The following is a 24,395-nucleotide window of genomic DNA, read 5'->3' on the forward strand; positions in this document are numbered from 1 at the left end:
ATAGTGAGAAGGAGTGACCAGAATCCTCTCCTTCCCCTACGCTAAGCAGCAGCCTGGGTGGCTGGGGCAGGGCAGCTTCCCTGGCTGAGTCCATTGTTTTAAAGGACAATCCTCTCCCCCCCTCCCCTCCTTGGTGGTCTGCCATCAGCCCAGGCACAGAAAAGAACATCACTAACACAGGCTGGAATGGGTCACAGGCACAGGCTTTATCAGGCGACAAGGATCATCGATTGGCCATGAACCACAGTCCTGTGGGTGAAGAACAAGCCACAGCTGGAGCATCAATACCTGGGGATCTTTGTGATGGTGTCCAGAGAGTCCAGACCACTGAGGAGGTGGGGCCCGCAGTGGATGAATACTAACGGGCAGGCCAGGTTCTGCCAGTGACCCCAAGAAGAGCACCAGCCCCTGTGGCCACCTACCCCGTTGTACCCTCTGCTCCTATGTCACTCGACTCAAAGCAGGTGGGAAGCAGGAGGCAGGGAGCCGGCATCAGGGTGCAGAAAGGGCAGGGAGGGGACAAAGCCCAAGGGAGAGCTGGGGCCACCTCTCTGAGGAAGACCTGGCCCCATCCCCTCCCCACTCCTACCGAGACCGTCCTCTGTAGTCAGCAAGGGACACAGGGCCTGGGGCTGAGTGCTGGGAAGGAGGGACGGGTGTGAATGGGGAAGGCAAATAGGTGGAGCCCGGGCTGGAGCTGTCCCAGAGCCTGCTCAGAGCCCTGGGGAGGGAGCTGACCCTCTGAGCCTGGGTTAAGACAGAGGAAGAGGAAGTCAGCTCTCGACCCCAAAACCACCAGTTTCCTCTCACTCTCGCACTGGTGGAGTGGAAGCTGCTCAGGACGGGGCAGCACAGCTGGAGAGGGACGTGATCAGATGCAGGACAGAGCAGACAGGTCCTAGCAGAGGCCAGGAGCTGGAGACACTCCACACTGATGGCTGCAAACCACCCACACCATCAGCTGGGGGGTCCCTCAGGGCTGGCTTTGGTGTCTATCAGAAAAGGGTCTGGGGTTCCTAGTCCCACCTGCCCAATGCTTCTGCCAGGCAGGACAGGGCCAAGGAACAATAGTGGTTGCATTTCATTTAAAACTACTGTTTCATTAAAAAGCAAAACAAAACAAAGGAAAAAACTAGCTCTGAACATGAAGAATTATAACCAAGAAAGACAGCTTGACATTTTTTGCTTTATTAAACATCATTCACTGAGAATTTCCAAAGCACTGTGTGGTGCCCAGACCTGTGTGCCAGGGCTCTGGGGGTCAGGAGAAGTCTAAGGCACAGGCCCTGCCCTGGCGCACGGCTTCTTCTCCCTGGGAAGGCAGCTCCACTGGTGAAAGGCCACTGACCAAGTCCAGACCCTGAGGATGGTGAAGGCCTTGGGACAGAAGCCTGAGAGCATCACGCCCCACTGGCAGTGGGAGGCAGTGCAGGGTGGGAGCCCTGCCCAGGCTCCAGGCTGAGCTGTGGGGAATGCTATGACCCAGTTTGTGAGAACTGTAATGACGAACGTTGGCTCTGTGCCCAGAGGCCCAAGAAGGCCATGGACTGGGCTGCCCTTTCCTGGGAAAGGAGGAGGGAGGAAGAACTGGAGCCTGGCAGGGCCGTTTGTACCCTGGAGAGGCAGGGCTGGGCCTGACTTCTCCCTTTAGAGCTCGTATCAAGAGGAGGCTCAGGAGAGACTTGCATCAGAACACTCCAGACAGCTGATCTCCCCCTCAGCATCCCTCAGCATCCCTCTCCTGGGAGACCCACCCAGACCCTGCAGGCCCCTGGCAGCCACGAGGAACAGAAACCCTGGAGTAATTTGGATTGGGGACCCCCCCCACCCCAGGCCCAGGCCAGTCAGTCACCCAGGCTGCTGCTGGGTAGGGGAAGGGGAGGATGGGGATCACTCCTTCTTACTATGCGAACAGAGGCAGAGGAGGGCTAGAGGCTCAGTCCCAGTTTGTGTCTGTGCTGGGACTGGCAGAACCCAAGGGCATGAAGCTCCCTGCCCCATGCGACACCTCGCTGGGGCCCCACATGTCTTGCTTCATCCTTGGGGCTGGGCTCCTGGTTGGCAAGGCACACCCTCCCTCCCCTCCATGTCCATGGGGGGGGAGGTTCCTAGGGTGAGAGCCACTCCCGCAGCCTGCAGGGTTCTACTTTGGCCCCACAGCCCAGGAGAAAATGGAACCATGCAGTTCTGGGTGCTGTGACCCAGGTTTCCACCTGGCCTCCCTCGGGGGTGGGGAGGTTCTGACCCTGCAGGGCACAGTCCCCTCCCTTCACACAGATGTCCCCACAGACAGGCCTGCTGGGCCAGGGGCCAGCATGGAAGCCTCAGAAGAGGCTGGGGGCCGCCTGGGCCGGTGTATCGTGGTCCCGGATGTACTGCAAGATGTCCATCTCGTCCATGGCTTGGATCTGCTCCTGCGGCTTCTGCTGCCCAGCCACAGCTTCAGCCAGGCCCGCTGTGCGGGGAACAGCCGGTTTTCTGGGTATTGCCGGCTTAGCTGCCACTGGTGGCTTGGGCTTAGGCTGGAGCTTGGGTTTGGGCTCAGCCCCCAGGTTCAGAATCTGGTCCAAGTCCTCTTCAACTCTAGGGAACCACAGGGAGGAACCCTGAGCACAACACTGCTACCCCGTGACAGGAACAAGACCCCAGGCAATGCCACTGCCCTCAGGGGGCTGGGCAGCTGCAGGGAGCCCAGCCTGGGCCAGGTCAAGGCCCCGCCCCATTCCACTCTGGCCCCTCCACCCATCCTGCCCAGAGGAGACACGAAGGCCAGGGCTCTCCTTCCCTCCCACCCACAGCAAAGCAGGCACAGGGCAGGCCCCACGCAGCCTCCTGGGAGTTCGTCTTCAGGTGACCCCACTTGACACATGCTGGCTTCTGTAGGGCGCTTTCCCTCCAATCCCTTCAGAAATAACCACCAGCTACCACGTACAGAGTTCCCGCTCTGTGCCGAGCACTTCAGACATATTCCATCCTCAAAACACCACTCCGGGGAGGCACGACTGTGTTTCCATCCTGCAGATGAGGACACTGGAGTCCCAGGAGGCCGAGTGGCCCGGAGGGGATGGTATGTGACAGTGCCTTTGTTGGGAGGAACTGGACATCGGCCCTCAGAAGCTGAGCCCTCATCCAAAGCAAGTTCAACCAGAGAAAGAAAAACCAGGGGCGCTGAGCCACGGTGGTGCAGGGTTGGCCTGCCCACAGAGGGCCTCTGTGGGCCACACGGGTGCTAGACAGAGCCCAGCGAGAGCTGAGGATGGCCTTGGCCAGGGCCCACCAAGACTCTGTCATGACCCCAGACCTCTGATCTCCCACTGGTGGGTGGGAAAAAAGCCCCGGCAGTGTTACAGTCACTCAGGACCATCCCTGGGTACTGAGGGCAAGAAATAGGCCAGGCCACTGATTCTCCAGAACTGGATTTCTGGAGACCAGATGCACAGTGGAAGACTCATTCAATCCATTCCACCCACTGAGCCCCGTGCTGAACACCCGTGATGGCCAGACATTTCCACGTTCATCAACCCATTTAATAATCTCCACACACTGTGTGCGCACAGAGATTAGCCCTGTCCTACAGATGAGAAAACTGAGGTGCAGAGAGGCAAAGGGCCTTGCCCTGAGACCCACAGCTAGTGTGAGGATGAACAGGACTTGGCCTGCATGTGGCTGGTTCTCTGGGGTGTTCCCCTGCCGGGGGCACCTGGACTCCAGTGTCAGGGCGAGGTTTCCCCTTGTGCTAACAGGCATCTCTACGTCTATCGCTCAGTCATGCTGGAGTCCGGTGAGGGAAGGCACAGGTACTGAAGGCAGCAGACCTAGAGCGCCCACTTGGTCTCTACAAGCTTCAGCTTCCTCATCTACAAGCAGGAGTAACAGTGTCACTGGCACTGCTGCACAGAACTGCGCACAGAAGCACAGCACTGCGGGTGGAGAACTGGCTTCCGTTCCTCACCCTGCAACTCCTCCATCAGATGGCCTCAGGCCACCCCTCCCTGGTCCTCAGTCTCTTCTATAAAGTGGGATTGTACTTGCTGTACCACCCTCACAGGGATTCTCACAAGGATCCAATAAGACAATACAAGGAAAGTAGTTTCCAAATGTACAGGAAGGCTGTATGTACTGATGTCTACTGACAGCAGGGGCTGAGCAAGCGGGCATAAGACACAGAAAAGCAGCGCCTCTATCTACAATGGGGATACCCCCAGCCCAGTCAGGCAGGGGCCCCGCAATTGCAAAGGCCTGGAAAGAAGGTGTTGAAGTCCAGAGAAGGGAGTGAGCCCTTGGGCCAGAGCAGGCTGGGAAGGCCTCCTGGGAAGGTGAGCCTTTTCAGAAGGGTGAGCCTGGCATGAATAGGGGAGAGAGTCCTGGAGAAAGGAGCAGAGATCAGAGGTCTGGAGGTGGGAATGAGAATGAACAGGAAGAACCAGGCAGGCTCATGAGCAGTGGCTTCCTGCCCTGGGGCAAGGCCGGGCAGGGATGGGGATAGAGAGGAGGTACCTTTGATCAGGACAACTCCTGGCACTACCAGAGAGCCTGTGTGAGTACGGAGGTGCCCAGCACAGCACCCCTGGGGTGGACGCCTGCCTGCAGCCAGCTGTGGAAGGAACTCCAGACATCCTGCCTGCTTCCTGGGTCAACCTCCTGTGATGGGGCACAAACCCCAGAGAGAGAATTCAGAGTCTGTTTGGTCGGCAGAGAAATGAATAAAAGGTGTTCTTCTTGAATAAACCCAGAGGGACTGGCCCAAGCCGGGCCTTCATAGAGAGATCCGTTGTCTTGGGGTAGAGGCGATTTCAGGAGGTATCACTCATGGCCGGGCTGCTCCTGGCCACCTCAGGTCAGATGTGCCGGAGCTCCTTCCAAGTGGTGGCCCTTCCTTGATGCCCCCGGGGCAGGTGCCAGCTCCACTGGCATGATGTGGCCTCCATTGAAGGCTGAGGGGACCTGGGAAAAGCTCAAAGGGACTGACTTATCCTCAAAGAAGGGCCCTTTGGAAAACAAAGCGGCTGCTAGAAGCTTATGTCAGATTTCAGGATTATCCTGCTTGGCAAAGCAGTGACTCTTTGGAACTAATCAGCAGCTGGATTTGCTCCCAGGTGGGAGGTGTACATGGGTGGGCAGCCACGGTGGGAGGCGGCGTAGCTGCTCTTGGGACACAGGTGGCTGCAAGGCACCCCTTTTCCTAGCACCCTATTTCTGAGTCATGACTAGGACTAGCTCTCACTAGCTCAAGGTCCAGCTCCCTTCTCTTCCAGGCCCAGCTGGTGTGAGGTCAACCAGAGAGGGGTAAGGGAGCTCTAAGACCCTGGCCCCATTCCGTCTCCCAGGGTCCCTGCGGAAGACAAGACTCCCCTAAACATCTAGACTAGAGACCCTGCCCTGCTGTGGCTGCACAGCCAGAAGGAACAAAGGCTTCTCAGTCTCAACACGCTCAGTGTACACCCCACGCTGCCTCACGGCTGTCACGGCTGAGGCTAGTGACAGAATGAATGAAGGGGTGAAAGCATGAAGGAATGAATGACTATCAGAACGTTCTTTATTATGAGGAAGCCCAACTACTCCCTGGATAGTCACAGGGCAGACACAAAGAATGAATGCGGTTCCTGCTCTCAAGAAGCTAATCCTAGTGTTACAGCTCTTTTTGAATTTGCCTGAATTTTAAAAGAAGAAAAGCAGCTAATCCTTTCATTAGCAGATGTCTGCTAAAGTGAAGGTGGGGGTGCGGGACCCACACTTTTTGAGCAGGGATTCCCCAAGCGCTCTGTGGGACGCTAAGGGGCACCACAGAGGGGAGGGCCCAGGGACGAATGAGAATGTGAAGTGCCGTGTGGTGCCGGCTCGCGCACTACCAGCCCTGCTTCATATGGCATTCCCCAATTCATCAGGCCACAGAGCCCCTTTGAAGGTAGCCTTTGACCACCCCACTGCACCATGTTCCACAGAACACAGGTTGGGAAGTAACGGATTTAGAATAAACTAGGCCAGAAAGGTCCCACGAGAACCACCCCACTGGGACACATGGACTCCTAGACACGCTCGGCCTGGCCCTGCCATTCCCCAGGCCGACTCTAGTATTCCATTTCCCTGTGCCTCAGTTTCCCTCTAATAAAATAACAATCCTGGTTTCTCCCAGCCTGCAGGGATGTCAGGAGTGAGGACACAGGATGAGAGTGAACAGATGCCAGGGGCCTTGGGGACATGTAAATACCAGAAGCCGTCACGGTGACTCAGGCTTGGCGGGCACTTGGAGGGCTGTCTAATAGCCCGAGGCTGCTAATGAGGGGTAGAGATGACAGTCTCCAGGGCCTGCATGCCTTGGTGTCACATAAGCCATTCCTGGAAAGAGGCGGCCTGGCTTCCTGTGAACCCCAGGCACAGTCCTGTGTCCTGGAGCGTGGAGAAGCTGGAGACATGCACAACACTGAGCCTGCTGAGAACGTGGCCAGTGGAGGTAAACGCCTGGGGAGAACTGGGGGGGCTGGGTGGGAGGCAGATCACCCAGCCGAGTGCTCAGACAGTCCCTAATGAAGTGGGGAGGCCAGGGCAGAGCAGGGGCCTCAGCCAGGTGGCCTCCCACGCTCGATTTCTTATAATATGGAGAAAATAGCATCTACTTTAGGGGGGCCGTCGTGAGGATTACGTAGGAGAGCACATAAGGAGTCTGGCTTACTGCATACACAGCAAGGACTCAGGAAATAGGAGCCATCTCAGGCACAGGTTCTGCCAATTGACCTCCATGTGACAGATGAGGCCTCCTTCTCCCTTCCTTCTGTAAAAGCTGCTGACCGGGCCCTCCGGCAGAGAGGCCATCGCCAGGACACCTGCACTTTGACCCCTCTCTGGGTGGGCTGCATTCTGCCATGAGTCAGTTTAAGTTGTTCCCAAACCTGCTTGTGCCAGTTATACCTGCTCTTGCAATTATATAATTTAATTATTCTTTACATAAATTGTTAAAAGATGATTGTGAAAGAAAGACTAGTTGTGCACACAAAGTTCTCTCTTTCTGGAACTAGCTGAGCAGCCCTGGGCTGCAGATCCTCCCCCTGAACCCCCTTCACTGCCTCTCACCCAGTGTGCACCCACAGGTTTCTACTTTTCACAGGTCTGGGGTCCTCCCCTCAGAGGAGGCTGGGGCTGAGACTGGGCAATGCCCCCAAACAAGCCGGGCCCTTGGCTCTGTCCAGGACATTCTCAGAGCTGGCCAAGCGCCTCTGGGGACAGGGGGTACCTGAACAGTTCCTTGGAGGCGTCCCTGGGGCCGAGGCGGGGCGTGGGCCCTCCACTCTCACAGGCGGCCGGCAGCAGGAGGGAGTCACCCAGGGGCACGGCCCCGCCGAGGTCAGGATCGTCAAACAGCATCAGGGCTGTGGGAAGGCAGCAGCAGGGGTGTCAGAGCAAGCCCTGGCCTGTCCTCAGCCACCCAAGGTACAAGGTGGAGAAGGCCTGGCCCAGCCTCCTGGGGCACCCAGCAAGGGATAAGGAAGAAAATCAGAGAAGTGGACCAGGTAGGGGCAGGAGGAGGACGAGGACAAGAGCTCACAGAGGCTTGGGACAGCTGTCTGCCTTGGCCTCAGCCGCCTGGCACCTGGGCCAGAGTCAGCCAATGGCATCACTCCGGTTTCAAGTCCTCATGGGCTTCCTACTGCTCTTAGGAGGTTATAGCCTCTTGGGCTCACTGCGCCAGGCATCTCGCCATCCAGTCCAACTGATCTCAGTGCAACCCCTCAACTGTACCCGGCCTTCAACAAGCATTTACTGAGTGCCACCCACCAGCGTGGGCCGCTCTCTCTCTGCTGGGATGCCATGGCCGCTCTCTCTCTGTTGGGGTACCATGGTCACTCTCTCTGTTGGAGTACCATGGCCACTCTCTGTTGGGGTACCATGGTCACTCTCTGTTGGGGTGACATGGCCACTCTCTGTTGGGGTGACATGGCCGCTCTCTCTCTGCCGGGGTGACATGGTCGCTCTGTCTCTGCTGGGGTGCCATGGCCACTCTCTCTCTCTGCTGGGGTGCCATGGCCACTCTCTCTCCGCCGGGGTGCCATGGCCGCTCTGTCTCTGCTGGGGTGCCATGACATGTGGCTGCTGCCTTCAGGAAGCCTGGGTCTCCTCCCCGCACCCTCTCACGTGTGAACTGATCGGGGCTGCCCTTGGAGAATGCCGATCATGGCCGCTATACCTGGAGTCCCCTGCTTCCACAGGGCCAGCAAACTCTACTGACCTTCCAGGATCCAGCTCAAGGAGGCCCCTCCCCACCCCAGGAAGTCTTCTGGGGAGTCCTACAGGAATTGATGCCTCTGCTCAACCTGTCGTAACTGCTGCTGCTCTGTAACCGCCAGGTGATGGCCTGCTTCCCCAGGGGCCCCTGAGGCCCTCAGGATAGGGACTAGGGACAGGGACTAGGTCTCACTCCTCAGCATGTCCTTGGGCCTGGCCCTCAGTGGGGGCTCACCAAGTATGGGCTGACTTAGTGGGTGGCATCAACTCCCCTCACTGGAGGGTGACCTGGGCATGTGAGGAAAGGGACCCAGGGATGAGTGGAGATGTCCCCAGGCCGCTCGGTTTTCCCTCTGCCAACTCAGCACAGAGCCCTCCAAGGGAGTCCATGCAGGCGACACGTTCCTATTAAATCCAAACCTACAGTCACACACGTGCCCCAGGCAGGCCCTATCGCTTTCTACACAAACGGTGCCTGGAAGCCCAGGGCCCACATCTGCCCACCGATGTCATGGAAGCACTTCTCGAAGCAGCAGAGAAAACCATCCCCCTCTTCTGTGGGATGCTGACAGGAAACATGCGGCCTGGGAATGTTCCAGGCTGTGGGGAACCAGGTGTGAGGCTCAATTCCTCCAGCAGGAAAGCTCCCTCCAAAGCGGAGTCTATATAACATCTAAACAGGACAGGGGAGATGAGTCCTGTTCACGCCGGGTGAGTTACACCCTGTCTGGTGACGGAGCTGGGCACCGAGAGGACACCAGGAGCAGACCCTGGGGCTCTACTTACGGTCCATGGATGACACATCCTCCGAGGGGCCCTGCGGGAACTGCTTCCCGCCCGGGCCAAAGAGCCCCTGGTCAGGGTCCACCTCCTCATCAAAGATGGTGAGCCGGGGCGAGGGCTTGGCTTTCACGGCCACTTTGGGATGCTTCTTGGGCTTCTTGGAGCTGGAGAATCAGAGACAAAGCACAAGGTGAGGATTTCCCACAAGTGTCCAGGTGGCCCGGTCACACCCACACAGGTGCTGGGCCCTGCAGCAGGGGTGGCTGGACGCCATGGGCCAGGGAAGGCCTGGAGAGGGCCGCCCAGAGCAGTCCAGGCAGGCGGAGCTGAAGTCTTTCTGAAATCCCTATCAGATGGTCACACGGCCAAGGGAAAGGCAGGTCCTCCATCCCAGGGGAGAAAAGCAGGCTAGCGAGGGTGGTTGGGGAGCAGGTTTCCTCAATGACAGAGTGGTAAGGCCCCTGCTACTGTGGGCAGCTGTGCCCTGTGTTCAAGAAATGACCACTGTCAGGAGCAGGTGGCTGCCAGGACTGGACACCGGCTGCCAGACAACCCCGGCTCTTAGACGTCTTCAGGCCCTGAGTCTGCCATGCGGTCACGGGCCAGAGATCGCACTCCCATTCGGAAGGTGGAGAGAGCTGCCTAGTCTGAGTCTCAGCACTTGGGGGCCAGGCTCAGAGAACCACACTCCACAGCCACTCGGAAATGAGGATGGACCTGGTCTGGAGCCACAAACCTCAGGACTAGGACTCAGGAGGGCAGAAAGCAGCCTTGGTAAGTGCCTTATTGTTTCCTTTGCATGGTAAAACCACCATTGTTCTAGTTAACACTTGGGTTCTGCGGTGCAGCCCCCTTTCAGGAAGCCTCTCTGGGACTTGCCCACCTCCCCCACTCCGGCTCTGCCACCGCAGGTCCCATTACAGTGCACTTGGCTCTGCCAACCCAGGTCCCACTACAGTGCACTTGCCGACTGGCTGAGGAGGTCCTGCTCTGGGCCAGACCCTGCTGTGAGAAACCAGGACAGGGCAGGATGGAAGCTTCTGGGGTGTGGGAGTACTTTCGTTTTGATCCAGGTGGTGGTTCCGGGCTGGAGAAGTAAACATGCCTGGAGCTGAATGCTCAGGATCTGTGTCCATCACTGTGAGTGATACGGCCAGGAAGGAAACACACCTGATTTTACTTTAATCACTTTAACAGCCATTCAACCCCTGCTGGTGACGCCTGTTAGCCATTTTAAGGTTCCTGAAAATCATGAGAATGTGCCCGTTACTGGAAACTGAAATTCCGTGTGCCTGTCTCTCTGGCAGGCAGTTCCACTGGACTGAGGTCACCACGTGAGGTCACCATCTGAGCTCATGTTGGTAACACTCTGCGGCAAAACTGCACCGAGGCTGGCCTACACAATGATACGGATTAACCAACGGCAGATAAAAATAGCAGAATGGCCCTGGGTGCTGGAAGGGGCAGGGCCCTCCAAGGTGACCATTCCCACAGTCTGGAGTCTGAGGTCTAGCAGAATCCCAGTCACCCAGCAGAGGCGAGGAGAAACTGTGAAGGCCAGGAAGGCTTCCTGCCAGAAGGCTGCAGGACGGAGCAACCTCTGAGCTCAGGGCCCAGTTCCAGGGGAAGGATCTCTGCAGGACTCCTTTGTTGAATGAGGAAACATTCTCATTCAACAAATGTTGAGTGGTCCAGAGAAGCTGAGTGTCTGCCCAAGGCCACACAGTAGGGATGGGACAGGCAGCCTGGGTCTAGATTGAGGATGGTCATACTTGTGGTCTTATCCTCGTCCCCTCCAAATGTCCCATGAGGAAGGTGATATAGGATGGGGCAGGGACAACAGGATTGATCCTGCCGTTCTCTGGGGAGAAAGTGGCATGTTTCAATGGTAGTGACGGGGAGCAGAGACGCAGTGGCAGGGACTGCTCCAGGAAGGCCCATCTGCCTGGTCCTGTGCTTTCTCCACCCAGCTCAGGCCATGAGACATCTCCGCTGCTGTGCACCACCCTCAGGCCCTGCCTGTGGTGCTGGAGGTGAGGTGGAGGGAGCCTGGATTCTCCACCCTAAGGGCAAGTGCTTTCCAGAAAGTGCTTCTGCTCCTCTGAGACCTGGAGGAGCCAGGACTCGCCTGCTCTTACTCAGACATTCTCCCCTTTATTCTCACAAATCAGGCAGAGCCAGCTCGTCTCTCATGACTCCTAGGAAGTGGGTGCCAAACAGGGGCCATGGTCTCCTGGGGCAGACAGCAAAGCTGACCCCAGCCAAGACCCACTGAGTCAGAAACCCCAAGCAGGCCCAGGAGACTGTGTTCAGTCTCCTGAGGAATTGCACGGTCAGCCAGGCTTGCAGCTGCTGTTCTGCCCGATGCTTCTCTCCACTTCATTCCCCATCTCCGCTGCCCTTTGCGTGGCCCTTACTCCTGGACCCAGCAGGCACTGCGGTGGGGAAGGGTGGAGAGCTGCCCCAGCCCCTACCCAGGTGGCAGCTCTCAGGGAGGGCAAGTCTGAGGCTGCTCTGCAGCCTCTCCCAGCAGCAGCTCCACACCACACCCCCCACTGTCCCCTCAGAAACAAGCAGGCCCTGCCTGGCTCCTGGGGATCAAACTTGCATTGTACCCAGCCACGGGCCCCTCGGGGAAGGGGAGCAAGAGGCTTTGCATTGACCAGAAATTGGAGGGCGCACAGAGGAAGAGAGCCATCTGAAGAACAAAGGAAGCGAGAGAACAGGCGCAAGGTCTCTCTGGAGAAGCTGTGGTGCCCCTGCCTACGCTGGCTCCAGGTCCTGACAGCACACAGGAGGCCGAACTTCCCTTCCATGTGAGTTTTCTCCTCCAGTTGGATTCGGTCCTTGTTTCTCTCCCTAGAGACATGTTTGCCCTTTTGTTATCTTAAACTGAAATTAAGTGGATCTACAGCACATGCAGGAGGCTCAGGCATGGTCTGTACCCTACCCCACCCCACCCGTGCCGCCTGGGCTGCCTTCTTTACCTCCCCAACTCTCCAGACCCATCTCCAGGGGAATCAAAGAAGCAGGAAATATGGAGTTTTATGCCTAAAAGCCCCAGGGTCCTATGCTGAGCGGCCCAAAACTTTCAGGCTCTGGGGACTTAGTAATGTGCCTGGTCCAGAACAGATGCCTTGATAAACTCTGGATGAGAGGATGGGTAATGGATGGAGGCGGGGAGGGATGGACAGGTGGAGGACAGGTAGGCAGGCAGCAGGGTGCCGGCACATCTCCATCTCAGGATTCTGTTAACCTATTCCCCAAGGCGGGAGGGCCAGGGAGGGAAGAGGGATAGGCTCCTAGCCCCAGTCTCAGACAGCGCCCTATGTGCGGAAGCCCCTCCTCCAAAGATCTCCTGACCGACTCCACTGGCCTTGCCACCAGGCCCTCAGCCACTCTATGAGCAACTCATTCCTTCTCTTGTGAGCACCTTTGATGGCCAGCACTCACTGAGAACCTCCCACCTGCAAGAACTGTGCTGGGGACGAGGGAATAAAGATGAGGACGAGCTGCCGCTGTCCCCAGAAGCTCATGGCAGAGCAGGGTCACATAGAAACTTAGAAACAATAGTAAACAAAGACTTTACTATTGCTACCAAAGAGATCATTATGGTCGGACAAGGTGGCTCACACCTGTAATCCCAGCACTTTGGGAGGCTGAGGCGGGTGAATTTAAGAATAAAATACGAAAAGTAGTTTAAAGTAAAAAGTTTGTAGGAGGCCAGGAGTTCGAGACCAGCCTGGCAAAGATGATGAAATCCCATCTTTACTAAAAATACAAAAATTAGCCCAGCATGGTGGTGCATGCCTGTAATCCCAACTACTTGGGAGGCTGAGGCATGAGAATCGCTTGAGCCCAGGGGATGTGGGTTGCAGTGAGCTCAGACCACACCACTGCACTCCAGCCTGGGCGACAAAGCAAGACTTTGTCTTGGGAGGGGGAAAAGAAAGGAAACTGTTCATTAGCACACAGAGTGTTCCGCTCTGTGATGGCAGAGTATAGAGGGCAGAACCAACCAAGCCTGAGGGCTCGGGGAGGACGTGATGCGGAGACAGGAAGTGAACTTGGTGGAATGAGAGCTAAATAATAGCATCTCAGGTACAGGACCTGCGAGTCACACTGTGAGGGTCTGCAGGGGGCATGAGTAGGACATAACTGGGAACCTAGATTCCTCTTGGTGAAAAGGGACCCCTTAGGCTTGCAGCAGATGTAATGCCGTGAGGGAACAGGCTGAGCCAGGTCTCCCCAGGGAAGCTTTGCTCATGGTCCATAGAAGAAACGACCGGAGCCCGGACTCAGGGAGCAGTGATGGTGCGAGGGGAAGACAGGCCAGGAAGAACTTCAGAACTTATAAATCTGGACAGTTAAGGTGATCAGCTGGCAGAAAGGAATTGCCACTGACCTCAGTGAGGGGGGTCAGTAATTCCATATGAGAGGTGCGTCACTCAGCCTCTGAGCCATTTCTTCACCCTTCTAGCACAGACACCTCAGGGTTGTCATGAGCACGGAGTCGGGTCAGGTCGCACACGTGTGCTGTCACTCGGGGGCCCCCTCAATCCTCTCCTCCCTGGTCCTCCTCCTCCTCCATTCCTATATCAGCATCCACCCAGCCGTCTGCAGGCACAGGGCCCAGCTCTGCAGTGCCCACCCTCCAGCCCGCCCTCTGCACTGACAGGAGACAAAGCCCCTCACTGACGTGGAGGTAGGGTGTCTTCTCCCTTCACTGGAAGGACAGTTGGTCATGATTAGAATCTTGTCACCAGGGATGGGGCAACAGGGGCTTCAAAGAGAGGTCTGCAGGGAATAGGACTGGAACTGCAGCTCCTGGCTTCCTGGTGAGCACGGGGGTCATCGGAACTAGTGCAGGCCATGAGGGACACCAAAACATGAGCTGGGCCCACAGGGGTTGCATGAGGTAGGTGGGGTGCTCCTGGATGGGTTGCAGGCATGTGCTGGTATGTTCTTGTTGCATGCACATGTGTGCACAGACACCCACTTTCCCGCTGTCTGTTCCTGACAGCAGACAGACACGCAGACCAGGCCACGTTCTGCAGGCAGGCGTGCAGCATACGGGGTGAGAGGCGGCAGCTGCCATGGCTGACAGCTCCAACGCTCAGACAGGCTGAGCAGCAGCCCGGCTCCCTGTGGTTCAGGCAGTTCTGGTGACAGTGATTGACACATAACAGCATCCACCACTGTGGCCACCCAGGGGGCCTGTGGCACCATTCCCGATGCGCCCACCCACGCGGCAGACCACCAGTGGACACCAACTGCCCAGAACCAGGGTGTACATGTGTGGCAGAGACATCTCCTAGACAAAGTCAGCTCAACTGGGTCTGAACAGAAGACTGCTGATCCTTCCACAACCGAGACACATGGACAGCATGAGTCTTCAAAGCCAGGGTGCAGCTGAACCAAATATGGAAATCCACCTCTTTCCAATGATGCAAACTGCCTGCTTTAAACTAATGCACTTTTCATACTTTATTCTTAAATTCAGCTGTTTGGTGTCTTTTTATGTTTTGGGTTTTTGTTTGTTTGTTTGAGACAGGGTCTCTCTCTGTCACCTAGGCTGGGGTGCACTGGCACCATCACGGCTCACTGCAGCCTCGACCTGCCAGGCTCAAGTGATCCTCTCACGTCAGCCACCCCAGTAGTTGGGACACAGGCACACACCATCACACCTGGCTAATTAAAAAAAAATTTTTTTTTGTTGAGATGGAGTCTCGCTATGTTGCCCAGGCTGGTCTCAAGCTCCAGGGCTCAAGTGGTCCTCCCGCCTCGGCCTCTCAAAGTCCTGGGGTTATAGGCATGAACCACTGTGCCTGGCCGGTTTTATTTTGCAATGAAAAAATTCTCAGAGTCCCAATAAATGGACTTCTGAAATTCTTGCCAGGACAATGTTATTTGCAACAGTAATGGGCTTCCATGGAGAAGCAATCACAGGAGTGAGAATCACCTGAGGACCGGCACTAACCCTGGGTGTCCAAGCCAGCCTCATTGGACAGGGGCTTCAGAGAACGCCTGGATGGAAAAATGAGTAGAGTCACAAAAGCTGTGCTCCGAGCAGAGAGAAAAGCCCTGTGAAAACGGCAAGGTGTGCAGAGCCTGGCAGAGTGAAATTGCCCAATAGCTAGGCAGCAGGTACATGGAGGGTCTGTGGGGATGTTGGCCACCTCCAGCGGGGCCTGGGGAGATTCTGGCCTTTGCTGAGAGAGGAGCAGTGGAGGGGGATGTAGGAGAACTTGTATAGGATCTGGATCAGTCACTCAACTTCCCCAACCATGTTTCCTTACTGGGGGTCAATGGGAAGGAGGAGGCAACTGACACAGAAATGCTTTGCAAGCTGCCAAGTGGGTCCCGTTTGCAAGTCAGCGCAGGGCCGTGGCAGAGGCCTGGGGTCCCAGGAGCTACCTGGTGATGTCTAGGCTCACTTATGCCTTCTACTCAGCAGACTTCACTTGGGCCCTTAAAAAGCAAATAGGGCCAGGCCACGCACAGTGGCTTATGCCTGTAATCCCAGAACTTTGGGAAGCTGAGGCAGGAGGATCACTTGAGCCCAGGAGTTCAAGACCACCCTGGGCAACATAGTGAAACCTCACCTCTACAAAAAAATAGACAAAAGTAGCCAGGCATGGTAGTGCGTGCCTGTAGTTCCAACTATTTGAGAAGCTGAGGTGAGAGGATCACTTAAGTCTGGGAGGTTGAGGCTATAGTTAGCTGAGATCACACATCACTGTACTCCAGCCTAGGTAAAAGAGGGAGACCCTATCTCAAAAAATAAAATAAATAAATAAATAAAAAAACAAAACTGCAAAACTGGGGCCAGCCTGGGTGGTCACCATGAACGTTTATCATTTGCTATGGTCCCCAGAGTCACATTCCAAGGACCTGTTTCTCAACAGCCAGAGCCCATTTTCCAGGTCACTGAGCTCTATCTTGAGGGACCAGGACTCAGTGACAATCCCACCTGAGCTTGTGGGTGATGACATTTCTCCTTCTCTACAATGGGGCCAGAGACTGCCCCTCACCCATCCTTGCTCCAGCATCACCAGGGAACCACGTGGGTCCCAGCTGCAGGTCTCTGCAGCCCACGTTCTACAGCAAATGCCAGTCCCCCCAAGAGTCTGAATACACAAAGGGACAATGGCCAGGCCACATGGAAAGGTGGAACTCTGACCCACAGCCTGCAGTAACCTGCCCAGGAAGCCAGACCACAGCCTCTGCAGCAATCAGCCCCAAATGGCCAAGATTTGATCAATAACTGCCAACTTTCCTAACATTTCCCCCATTTCCAGGTTAGTAGCACCATCCAAAGAAAGCCCCACTTCCCGCTCACAGAGGACAAAGGATGCCCCACTTCTCATTGGCTGCTTCTGGATTCCCCATGCCAACAACCTCCAATCAGCATGTATCTGAGCCTTCCCTTTCATCTGCTTCAAAGTGTCCCACTCTCCTGCCTCTTTGCATCTTTGCCAAATGCAGGTGATGGTGGCCGATACCTCCCTGGTCGCGGTAAGCTCTGAGCAAACAACCATTGCTGCTTCTCACGTGAGCGCTCCTATGCCCCGATCCACTCCAAATGGTGACACGACCAGCAGGCAGCTGCTGTCCTTGCAGTGGGGAATGCCCGTCACCCATGTCACAAGAAACGAGAGCGAACAGGTGAGGGCTGAGAAGCACAGGTGTTGGACTGGGGACAAAGGGAAAAGTCCTGGGCCAGCAGTCAGGAGACCCCCAGCTCTTGCTCTCATGCCTTCCTGTGTGATCCGGGGAAGGTTCCTCAGTTGTAACAACAGAGCCTGGATCTGATCTGCAGTCCTCAGAGTGTAAAGACTCTGTCATCCTAAGAGTGTTGCTACTTGCCAGACCTTGCCACAACAGGTCCTGGGGGAGCCTGAGGCAGGAGAATGGCAAGTATGACCTCCCAGATTTCTCTCTCTCAAGGAACCAAGCAACCACTGAATCCCACTAAGGATTCAGATAAGCAGGCTCCTTCCTCTAGGGCCAGGGCTGCCCCACCTCCAGAATCACCTGCTCTAGGAAGTGGTAACAGGTGACAGGTGTACTGGCGCTCCTGGAGGGAGGTAAAGTTATAGTATGCACATCACAGGATCCTGACACTTGCATAACAACTCTAGGAAGCAGAAAAGCTGCCTTTTATATTCATATTTCAACTGTTGTTTAAATACACAAAGACCTCTTTAGAGCAAAGTAAATCTGGAATAGTGATAACATTTTACAAAGGAACTTTCCTGTAGTGCTTCATCTCATTTTATCCTTTCAGCCACTGGGCCTCTACTTTACCCCCACTCTACAAAGAAAGAGACAGGCTCAGAGAAGTACAGCAATGCACTCAGTGTCTACCAGCTAGTAAGTGGCAGAAAGGGGATTTGAACCTGGGACTGCCCATCTCTAACCCTGCTCTTGGAGTAGTCACACATCCTGGGGTTGTGTGGGGTTTCCAGCTGTCCCACGCACTGTCAAACCATACTCTAAGGGGCCCTCGTCTTCTGCAAAGCTGCCCAGGGTTACCCCAGGAAGTGAGGCTGAGGCTGGAGGGACAAAGATTCAGTCCTCACTTGTCCCAACCAGGGGAAATCCTACTTCAGCCTGTTGTATGTACTGGGATTCTGGATGATATTTCTCTTGAGCCAAAGGTTTTGCTACTGAATTTAAAAAGCAGAAACCACTGGTACATCTGTTGTTCCTAACAGCCCATTTATTCAGGCAGGACTTTGTGCAATAATCTATTTTTTGGTTTGGTTGGTTTTTGCTTTGTTTTATTTTGCTTTTGAGACAGAGTCTCACTCAGTCGCCCAGGCTGGAGTGCAGTAGCATAATCTCAGCTCACTGCAACCTCCGCCTCCCGGGTTCAAGCAATTCTCCTGCCTCAGCCTCCCAAGTAGCTGGGATTATAGGCATGCCCTACCACATCCAGTTAATTTTTGTATTTTTAGTAGGGACAGAGTTTCACTATGTTGGCCAGGCTGGTCTTGAACTCCTGATCTCAAGTGATCTGCCCACCTTGGCTGCTCAAAGTGCTGGGATTACAGGCATGAGCCACTGCACCCTGCCAGGCAGTAATCTGGATGGGGAAATGCAGTTGGCATGCACACTGTGCTGCTGTGATCACTGTGACAGCCTCGGTGGAGTGCCACCTGCGTGATGCTGCAGGGCGGCTGTGGCATCTGCCTCCTCCTTTCCTTATGGCTTTGGGTCCCCAGCCAGGCCAGGGCTAAGTGCTGCACAGGTACAGGGTGAGGTCAGGCCCAGTCATCCTGGCTCATGGCCCCCACATGAACCCCAGGATGGCACCGCAGAGAACTCCTAGAGCAGGTGGGCCAGCAGACGAGGGAAAGCCCAGCCCGAGCTGGAGGAGCTGGGGAGTAGTGAGTACCGGAAGTGCCTTCCGGACACGCCCTGTCCTCAGCCCGCTGCGGGCGGCGGATTGTGGTGATGGCTGACCTGCCGCTCTCCACACCTGTTTCCTTTCTGGCATTTCCAACACTTCACTGGAGTTTGGTTTCTGGGAATTCTCAAACAGGAGCTTGCAGAATCAACTCAAAAGCTTGTTAAAACACAGATTCTGGGGGTCCTACCCAGATCTGAGGGGGGCCTGGAATCTCTCTCTCCCAAGCTTTCAGTGGCCCAGAATCCCTAGGTGGTCTCTGCTGTGCTGGTGGCATCAGGGGAGCCCTGGTTGCCCAGGCTCAGGCTGGAATGAATAAAGAGGTGCCAGGCCCTAGTGCAGTAGTCAGGATATTTGGCAAGAGGCACCCTTTGGGGAGCAGCTCCAGGGCACCTCAGGAGGTGGGGCTGAGGCCCTGCTGTCCCCACAGAGCTCCCCTCCACGGCTCACCTTCGGGGACCATCTTGCTGCTAAATCTTGGGTGAGCAAATCTGGGAGCACCTAGCAATGTGCCAGCATTCAAAACCACAGAATCATCCCAGACAAATGATTTTATCCAAATATGGAGGGTAAGATATTATTTTTATACTAAAATACATGTGGTTGTTTTATGCAAGATGAAGCAAAATCCATATTAAAAAATTACCATAAAATGTGGCCTTCTAGAGAAACATTCAGCTTCACCATGGAGGCCACAGCATGGAGACCCGGGTGTGGGCTCCCCCTTCCAAGGAGTCTGGGAAGCCCAGCCTCGCAGACAGGTGCATTTGTTCATACAGGAGCCAGCCTGTCCCACCAGACGCTGCGAGTCCTCAGGGACCCAGGGCCTGGAGGGGGTCTCTGTGTGCCAAAGAAGAGATGGGAGGAGTGGGCCCTGGGGGGGGGGGGCGGGCAGGGCTTAGAAAAGCAGAGGGGCACTCCCAACAGAGGGGCTTCAGCCCTTGGAGAACCCTTTACTGGAATGGTACCCCAAAGTCCCCAGAAGCAGTTTCAGGGGCCCTGCTCTGGGTGGGGCACATATATAGGGGAAGGCTCCATAGAATAAAAGCGTTGTATATGTAGAAGTTCCTCAAGTTATTGCCTATAATAGCAAAAACCTACAGAAAACCCCAGCATGTTCACAAGCAGGGGCCTGGCAATGCCACTTACAGCCCATCGAGCTGAGAAACCAGCAGAGGAAGGAGGGAGAGCGCAGCTATTGATCTGGAAGGACCTAGAACATGTAAACTGGAAAAAAGCAAATTCCAGAATGGCACATAAGACAATCTCATTTTGGCAGTAAGACGTGAATATTCAAAGATGCATTCAAAAATTCACAGGGAAAGGAATTTTATCTGTGTTTGCAATTTTTCTATACTAATTGTGTATTATTTGAGTCACAATGTAAAATGTTTCCCGCAGAGGATTTCCAGCATAAGGCAGAACTATTAGGGTAGAATGTCAATTTTCTCAGCACCGTGACATCTCTAAAATAGAAAGTTAAATACAAAACGGGGGCGACATGGAGCAGCAATCGGGACAGACCACAGGGTGAAAAAGCAGAGTTACGAAAAGGCGCGTGCACTGTGCCTGCAGTTGCATGGATGGCGCTGGGAAGGGGTCAGACGAGAGCCCCAGCAGAAGGGGAGAGCGCTGGTGTTGGGATGGGCCGAGGTGAGGGTTTTTTCTATCTTTAAGCGCTCTCTAATGGTGTAATAACGCTCTCTTGTCCCTAACCAAAACCAGGTTTACAAGACAAAGAAAAGCCAGGCCGGCCTGGGCTCCGGCTTTGTGCTGGCGACTCCCACCCTCCCAGCAGCCCTGCAGTGGAGCAGCCCTTCCGCAGAGCAGCAGCGCCTCGCCGCGGCCACGGTGGGGAAGGACCGAGGCTGGTTGCAGGGAAATGGTGGCTGCTCCAGGAGCGCCCAGAGCTAAGCACACATATGGGGCAGGGCAAGCTCGGAAACGGGGGCTGTTGCACCTGCACAGGAATCAAGGGCACGGGAGGGAGAGGGGTGCACAAATAGCCCCCCGAGAAGAACAGAAAGTCCCCCACCAAAGGGCAGGTGGGTGGCACCAAGGGAGATCAACAAGCCCACCTGGGTGTCTGTGAAAGGCCGAGGTGGAAACCCAACTTCAAGGCATGGCTCTGCCACACACACGGCTCTGGCCAAGATCCTGCTGAACTCCTTTCTCGATTTTCCCATCTGTGAAAGGGGGATAATCCTGGGGCCTTGCCCACCTCCCAGGCTGATAAAGACTGGACTGGAGATGGCGTGGGGTCCTGGCTCTGCTATCTGCAGGCTGCAGGAACGTGGACGAACCACCTGACCCTGAATTTGAGTTTCCCACCACACAGAAGAGGCTGATGCCAGTGCAGGCCTCCAGGGCTCCGTTTCTTGACCTGTGCTCACAGTGGATCCTGAAAGCAGTTTGGTGAGTCATGACCTTTCCAAACATTGAAATAGAATAGAAAATATCCGAGTACGATACACTTAGTAAGGTTTTGTATGAGTTCTGGGAACTTTTGCTTCACTTTTATGGGATGTTTATACATGTGTGTCCTGGGTCATAGCATATAATACAGTTTTTACTATGGGTTGTAGCAAGCAGTTTCAGAAATCCTGTCTTACAGATATAATGAGATCATGTAGGCAAATGCTAACTTAGTTCCCAGCATTTCATAAACTCTCAAAAAATGTTACTTCTTATTTCTGCCAGAGGTGATAATGCTGATTCATCAGCACCTTGTCACATGGGTCCTTAAAAAGAAAACCCAGCAGAAGAGGGTCTTGAGCCAGCAGGATTACTCTTAGGTGCTAAGCTTTCCCAGGATTCAGGGGCGAGGACCCTAGGGTACAGAGCTGGGGAGGGGGCTGGGCCCCCCCCCCACCAAGGGGTCCCAGGACAGCTGACACATCTCCCCTGACATTCTGCTAATGAAGTAAGTAGGAAGTTCAAGGCAGCACTTGCCAGCCCCAAAGAGCATTTTCCTACCCAAAAAAGGAGCCGCTCTGCTAAGTGTGTTCTTCCGCCAAAGGCTGGCACGGACAACCAAAGTCCATCTTGGTTTGGCACTACGTGTGGTTACTCAGAACAACAGAGAATGTGAGTTCAAACAAAGCCTCACCCTTACCAAAATAAAGCCCAAGAAAGGCCTGCAGGGTTGGGCCAGGCTGATAAGGAGTGACTATTACAGGCTTGTCCCCACATCACCCGCTACTCTGGCTGCCTCTCCCTCAGGGCTGCCAACCCCACTCAAGGACAAGGCCAGCCACGGAGGGCCAGGAGGGTGACTGCAGGGCACTTACTGTGCCTAGGTGCTGCAGGACCCTGGCTCCGGGGCCTGTTTCTGCTGCAGCTTCCCGAGCGCTGTGCACCCTTTTCCAGTGTGAATGCTCACCGCTGGACGCTGGTCTCATGGCCACCCTGCAGCCCACCCTCCCAGAACCCTCCCCACGAAGAAGGCCTTTCCAGAGTGGGCTGTGATTTTAGGACAGAATTCTGCATGCTGATGAAGTTGAACTTGCCTCTGCCTTGTTTCTACTGGGCTCTAATTCCTTTCTGGGGCAGGACCTACAAGAAAGGACTCACTCATTTGGCGTCTGAGGACTTCGGTAAATGGCTAAGAGACATTCGTTGTGGCAGAGAGCGGGGAGAACAGCACCCCTGGCCTGGTCTGATTCCACTGAAAGATGGGGCCATGACGATAGCTGATTGCTAAATTTACATAACTCATTTCATCTTCACAGGAGCCCTAAGAGGTTGGTACAACCATGAGCCCATTTTCACTGAAGAAAACCGAAGAAAAGAGATTGTAAATGGCCAGAGATACATGGCTGGTGAACGGCCCTGTGTGGAGGCAGGGCCAAGGTGAATGCTCCTGCTATGCAGATGATACAGGCCCAGAGAGCTGCAGCTACCTCTGCGAGTTCTGCAGCTGGAACGAGCACCCAGTCCTCCCACACTAGCCGGACAGGTCCGCAGCCTGCACTACTGAGCTGTCACGGGGAGCCTCTGCCAAGCCTCAGTGCACAGCCACAAGCGGAGGACATCCTGTGACCCAGGCAGGGAGGCGATACCTAAGCCCAGCCCCAGAGACATGGGCACCACCAAGGGCACACAGAGAGCTGGTTCCCCCAAGCACACCAGGCCAAGGCCTCGTGGCCCAGATCCTTGTGAGGGGGCGACCTGGGATGCTCAGGGCTTTTCTCAGATTCCAGGGAAGGGGGATGTCATCTCCAGAAAGCCTGGAATACACCAAAGGGACCCTCTCGACAACGGGAGACCAACCGCATAATGCCCAGAGGGTCCAGCGCCTCCTCCTCCTCCAAGGATTCCTCAGCATCCTCGCCCTTCAGGCCCTGGATAGGAGGACCCTCTTCCGCCACTTGGTCTTGCTGCTCAAAAAAGTCGAAAGCCTCTTCATCATTCCCTGTCTGGCTGTCTGTACCATCCAGGACACAGGAATCTCTGCTGGTGAGCCCTGCAGCCCCTGGGGATCTGGTACCTGTGGAGGAAGACAGAAAAAATGGGACTTGGTAACCACCCCAGAGCCAGGGGAGGCATCTTGCCACACTGCACCCTCCCATGCCAGGATCTGAGGTCAAGGGCTTCCTGCAGCCTCCTGGGGCCAAACTTGTCCCTCCTGGGACCTGAGCAGGAGGGAGAGTCTGGGTGGATAGAAGGTGACCTCCGTCTCGGGGGCAGCCAAGTGCCTGCTGCAGCCCCTCAAGGGCTGACGGGCACCAAGGAAACCTGGAGTGAAGTGGTCACCAGTGAGAGTTTCAGAGCAAGACAGGGGCAGCGGTTCCTGAACCCAAGGCCCAGAGCCTGTGTGCACAAGGATGGCCCCATCCTCCTCCTCCTGGGTGAGTGGTGGGATAAACCAGCCAGGGCACAGGGTGATTCAAAAAGAACCACTGCAGCCAGAACCATTTATAGTCGGAGGCACGGCAAGGAGCTCTGCGGATGGAGACCTGCTCCAAGAGTCTGGGCACCTGGACTGTGGACTGGATGGGTGCTCAGCGTAAGCATGTGGAAGATTCCAGAACAAACAGTGACCACTCCATTACAAACTGGCTTAGATCAGCGCTTCTCAAAGTGTGGTCTTCAGACAGAGAATGCCCCCTGTGTGACCACAATGAGGTAAGTGCAGAAAGCGAGAGTAAGCATCCAGAAACTTCCATAGCATCCTGCCACCATCACAATACCCAAGCATGCTTTTGTATTTGTGAAAGTATCCCTCTGTGACAGGCTGGGAATAAAAGAGTTAGCCCTTGCCACAGATAGTTTGAGAAGCGTGGGCTCAGACTATTTGTTCTTCTCTATCCAAGTGCTTACTGGGTAGTTTATCTTTAGAACAACTGACTTTTAATAAAATCACATTGTAGGTAAAGAACTTAGAGAGTGTCTGGCATCCAGGATGCACTGAGTGATGATGATGATATTGTATTATGTGATGCTCTGTTATTTTACTTGGACAAATGTGAAAAGGCCATTCAAAATCTCCCAAACCTTCAATCTCATGTCATAAGCATCTTACATTTAAACATCACAAAAGCCCTATGAGAGAGATCCCAACAGTATGTCCATCTTGGAGATGAGCAAAGTGAGGCATACAGCAGCTTGTTTCTATCCTGCCTCTCCACAAGAGAGGGCCTGGGACATCCTGAGCATCTCTTCCAGCTATGGCTGAGCTGGAACCTCTCAGCACAGTCTACCCAGCCCCAGAGATAGGCAAGGAAGGAAGGGTTGTGACCTTGGAAGAAACAAGGCATAAGAGAACCCAGACCCGTGTGAGGGGCACCAACATGACCACAGGACACCTGGGCTGTGCAGCTTGTCCAGTCCCAGGCCTGTGCCTTCACCAGTTTTGCTTCTCTTCCTCACCTTTCACTTTTAAAAATTTGTTTTATTTATGGTCAACTTTCTGTTGAAAACTTTCCTTCTGTCTTGTGGAACTAGGAGATCCACAGTAGCTGGGAAAGAGTTAAGCAGA

General features: G+C 55.0%; 1 protein-coding gene across 1 annotated transcript in view; it reads right to left on the bottom strand.

Annotated features, from left to right (window-relative positions):
* Window positions 1-1,158: 1,158 nt before the first annotated feature.
* The window catches only part of HS1BP3 (HCLS1 binding protein 3), a 28,504-nt gene continuing 5,267 nt past the window's right edge, over window positions 1,159-24,395 (bottom strand). The window contains exons 3-6 of the mRNA XM_011950590.1: window positions 22,688-22,904; window positions 9,004-9,164; window positions 7,229-7,364; window positions 1,159-2,583 (exon numbers count right to left, since the gene is read on the bottom strand). Coding sequence (XP_011805980.1) covers window positions 2,325-2,583; window positions 7,229-7,364; window positions 9,004-9,164; window positions 22,688-22,904 — 773 coding nt within the window. The 3' untranslated portion in view covers window positions 1,159-2,324. The remainder of the gene's footprint in view (window positions 2,584-7,228; window positions 7,365-9,003; window positions 9,165-22,687; window positions 22,905-24,395) is intronic.

Source organism: Colobus angolensis, unplaced genomic scaffold, assembly GCF_000951035.1.
Source record: "Colobus angolensis palliatus isolate OR3802 unplaced genomic scaffold, Cang.pa_1.0 Scaffold109, whole genome shotgun sequence".
Lineage (NCBI taxonomy): Eukaryota > Metazoa > Chordata > Mammalia > Primates > Cercopithecidae > Colobus > Colobus angolensis.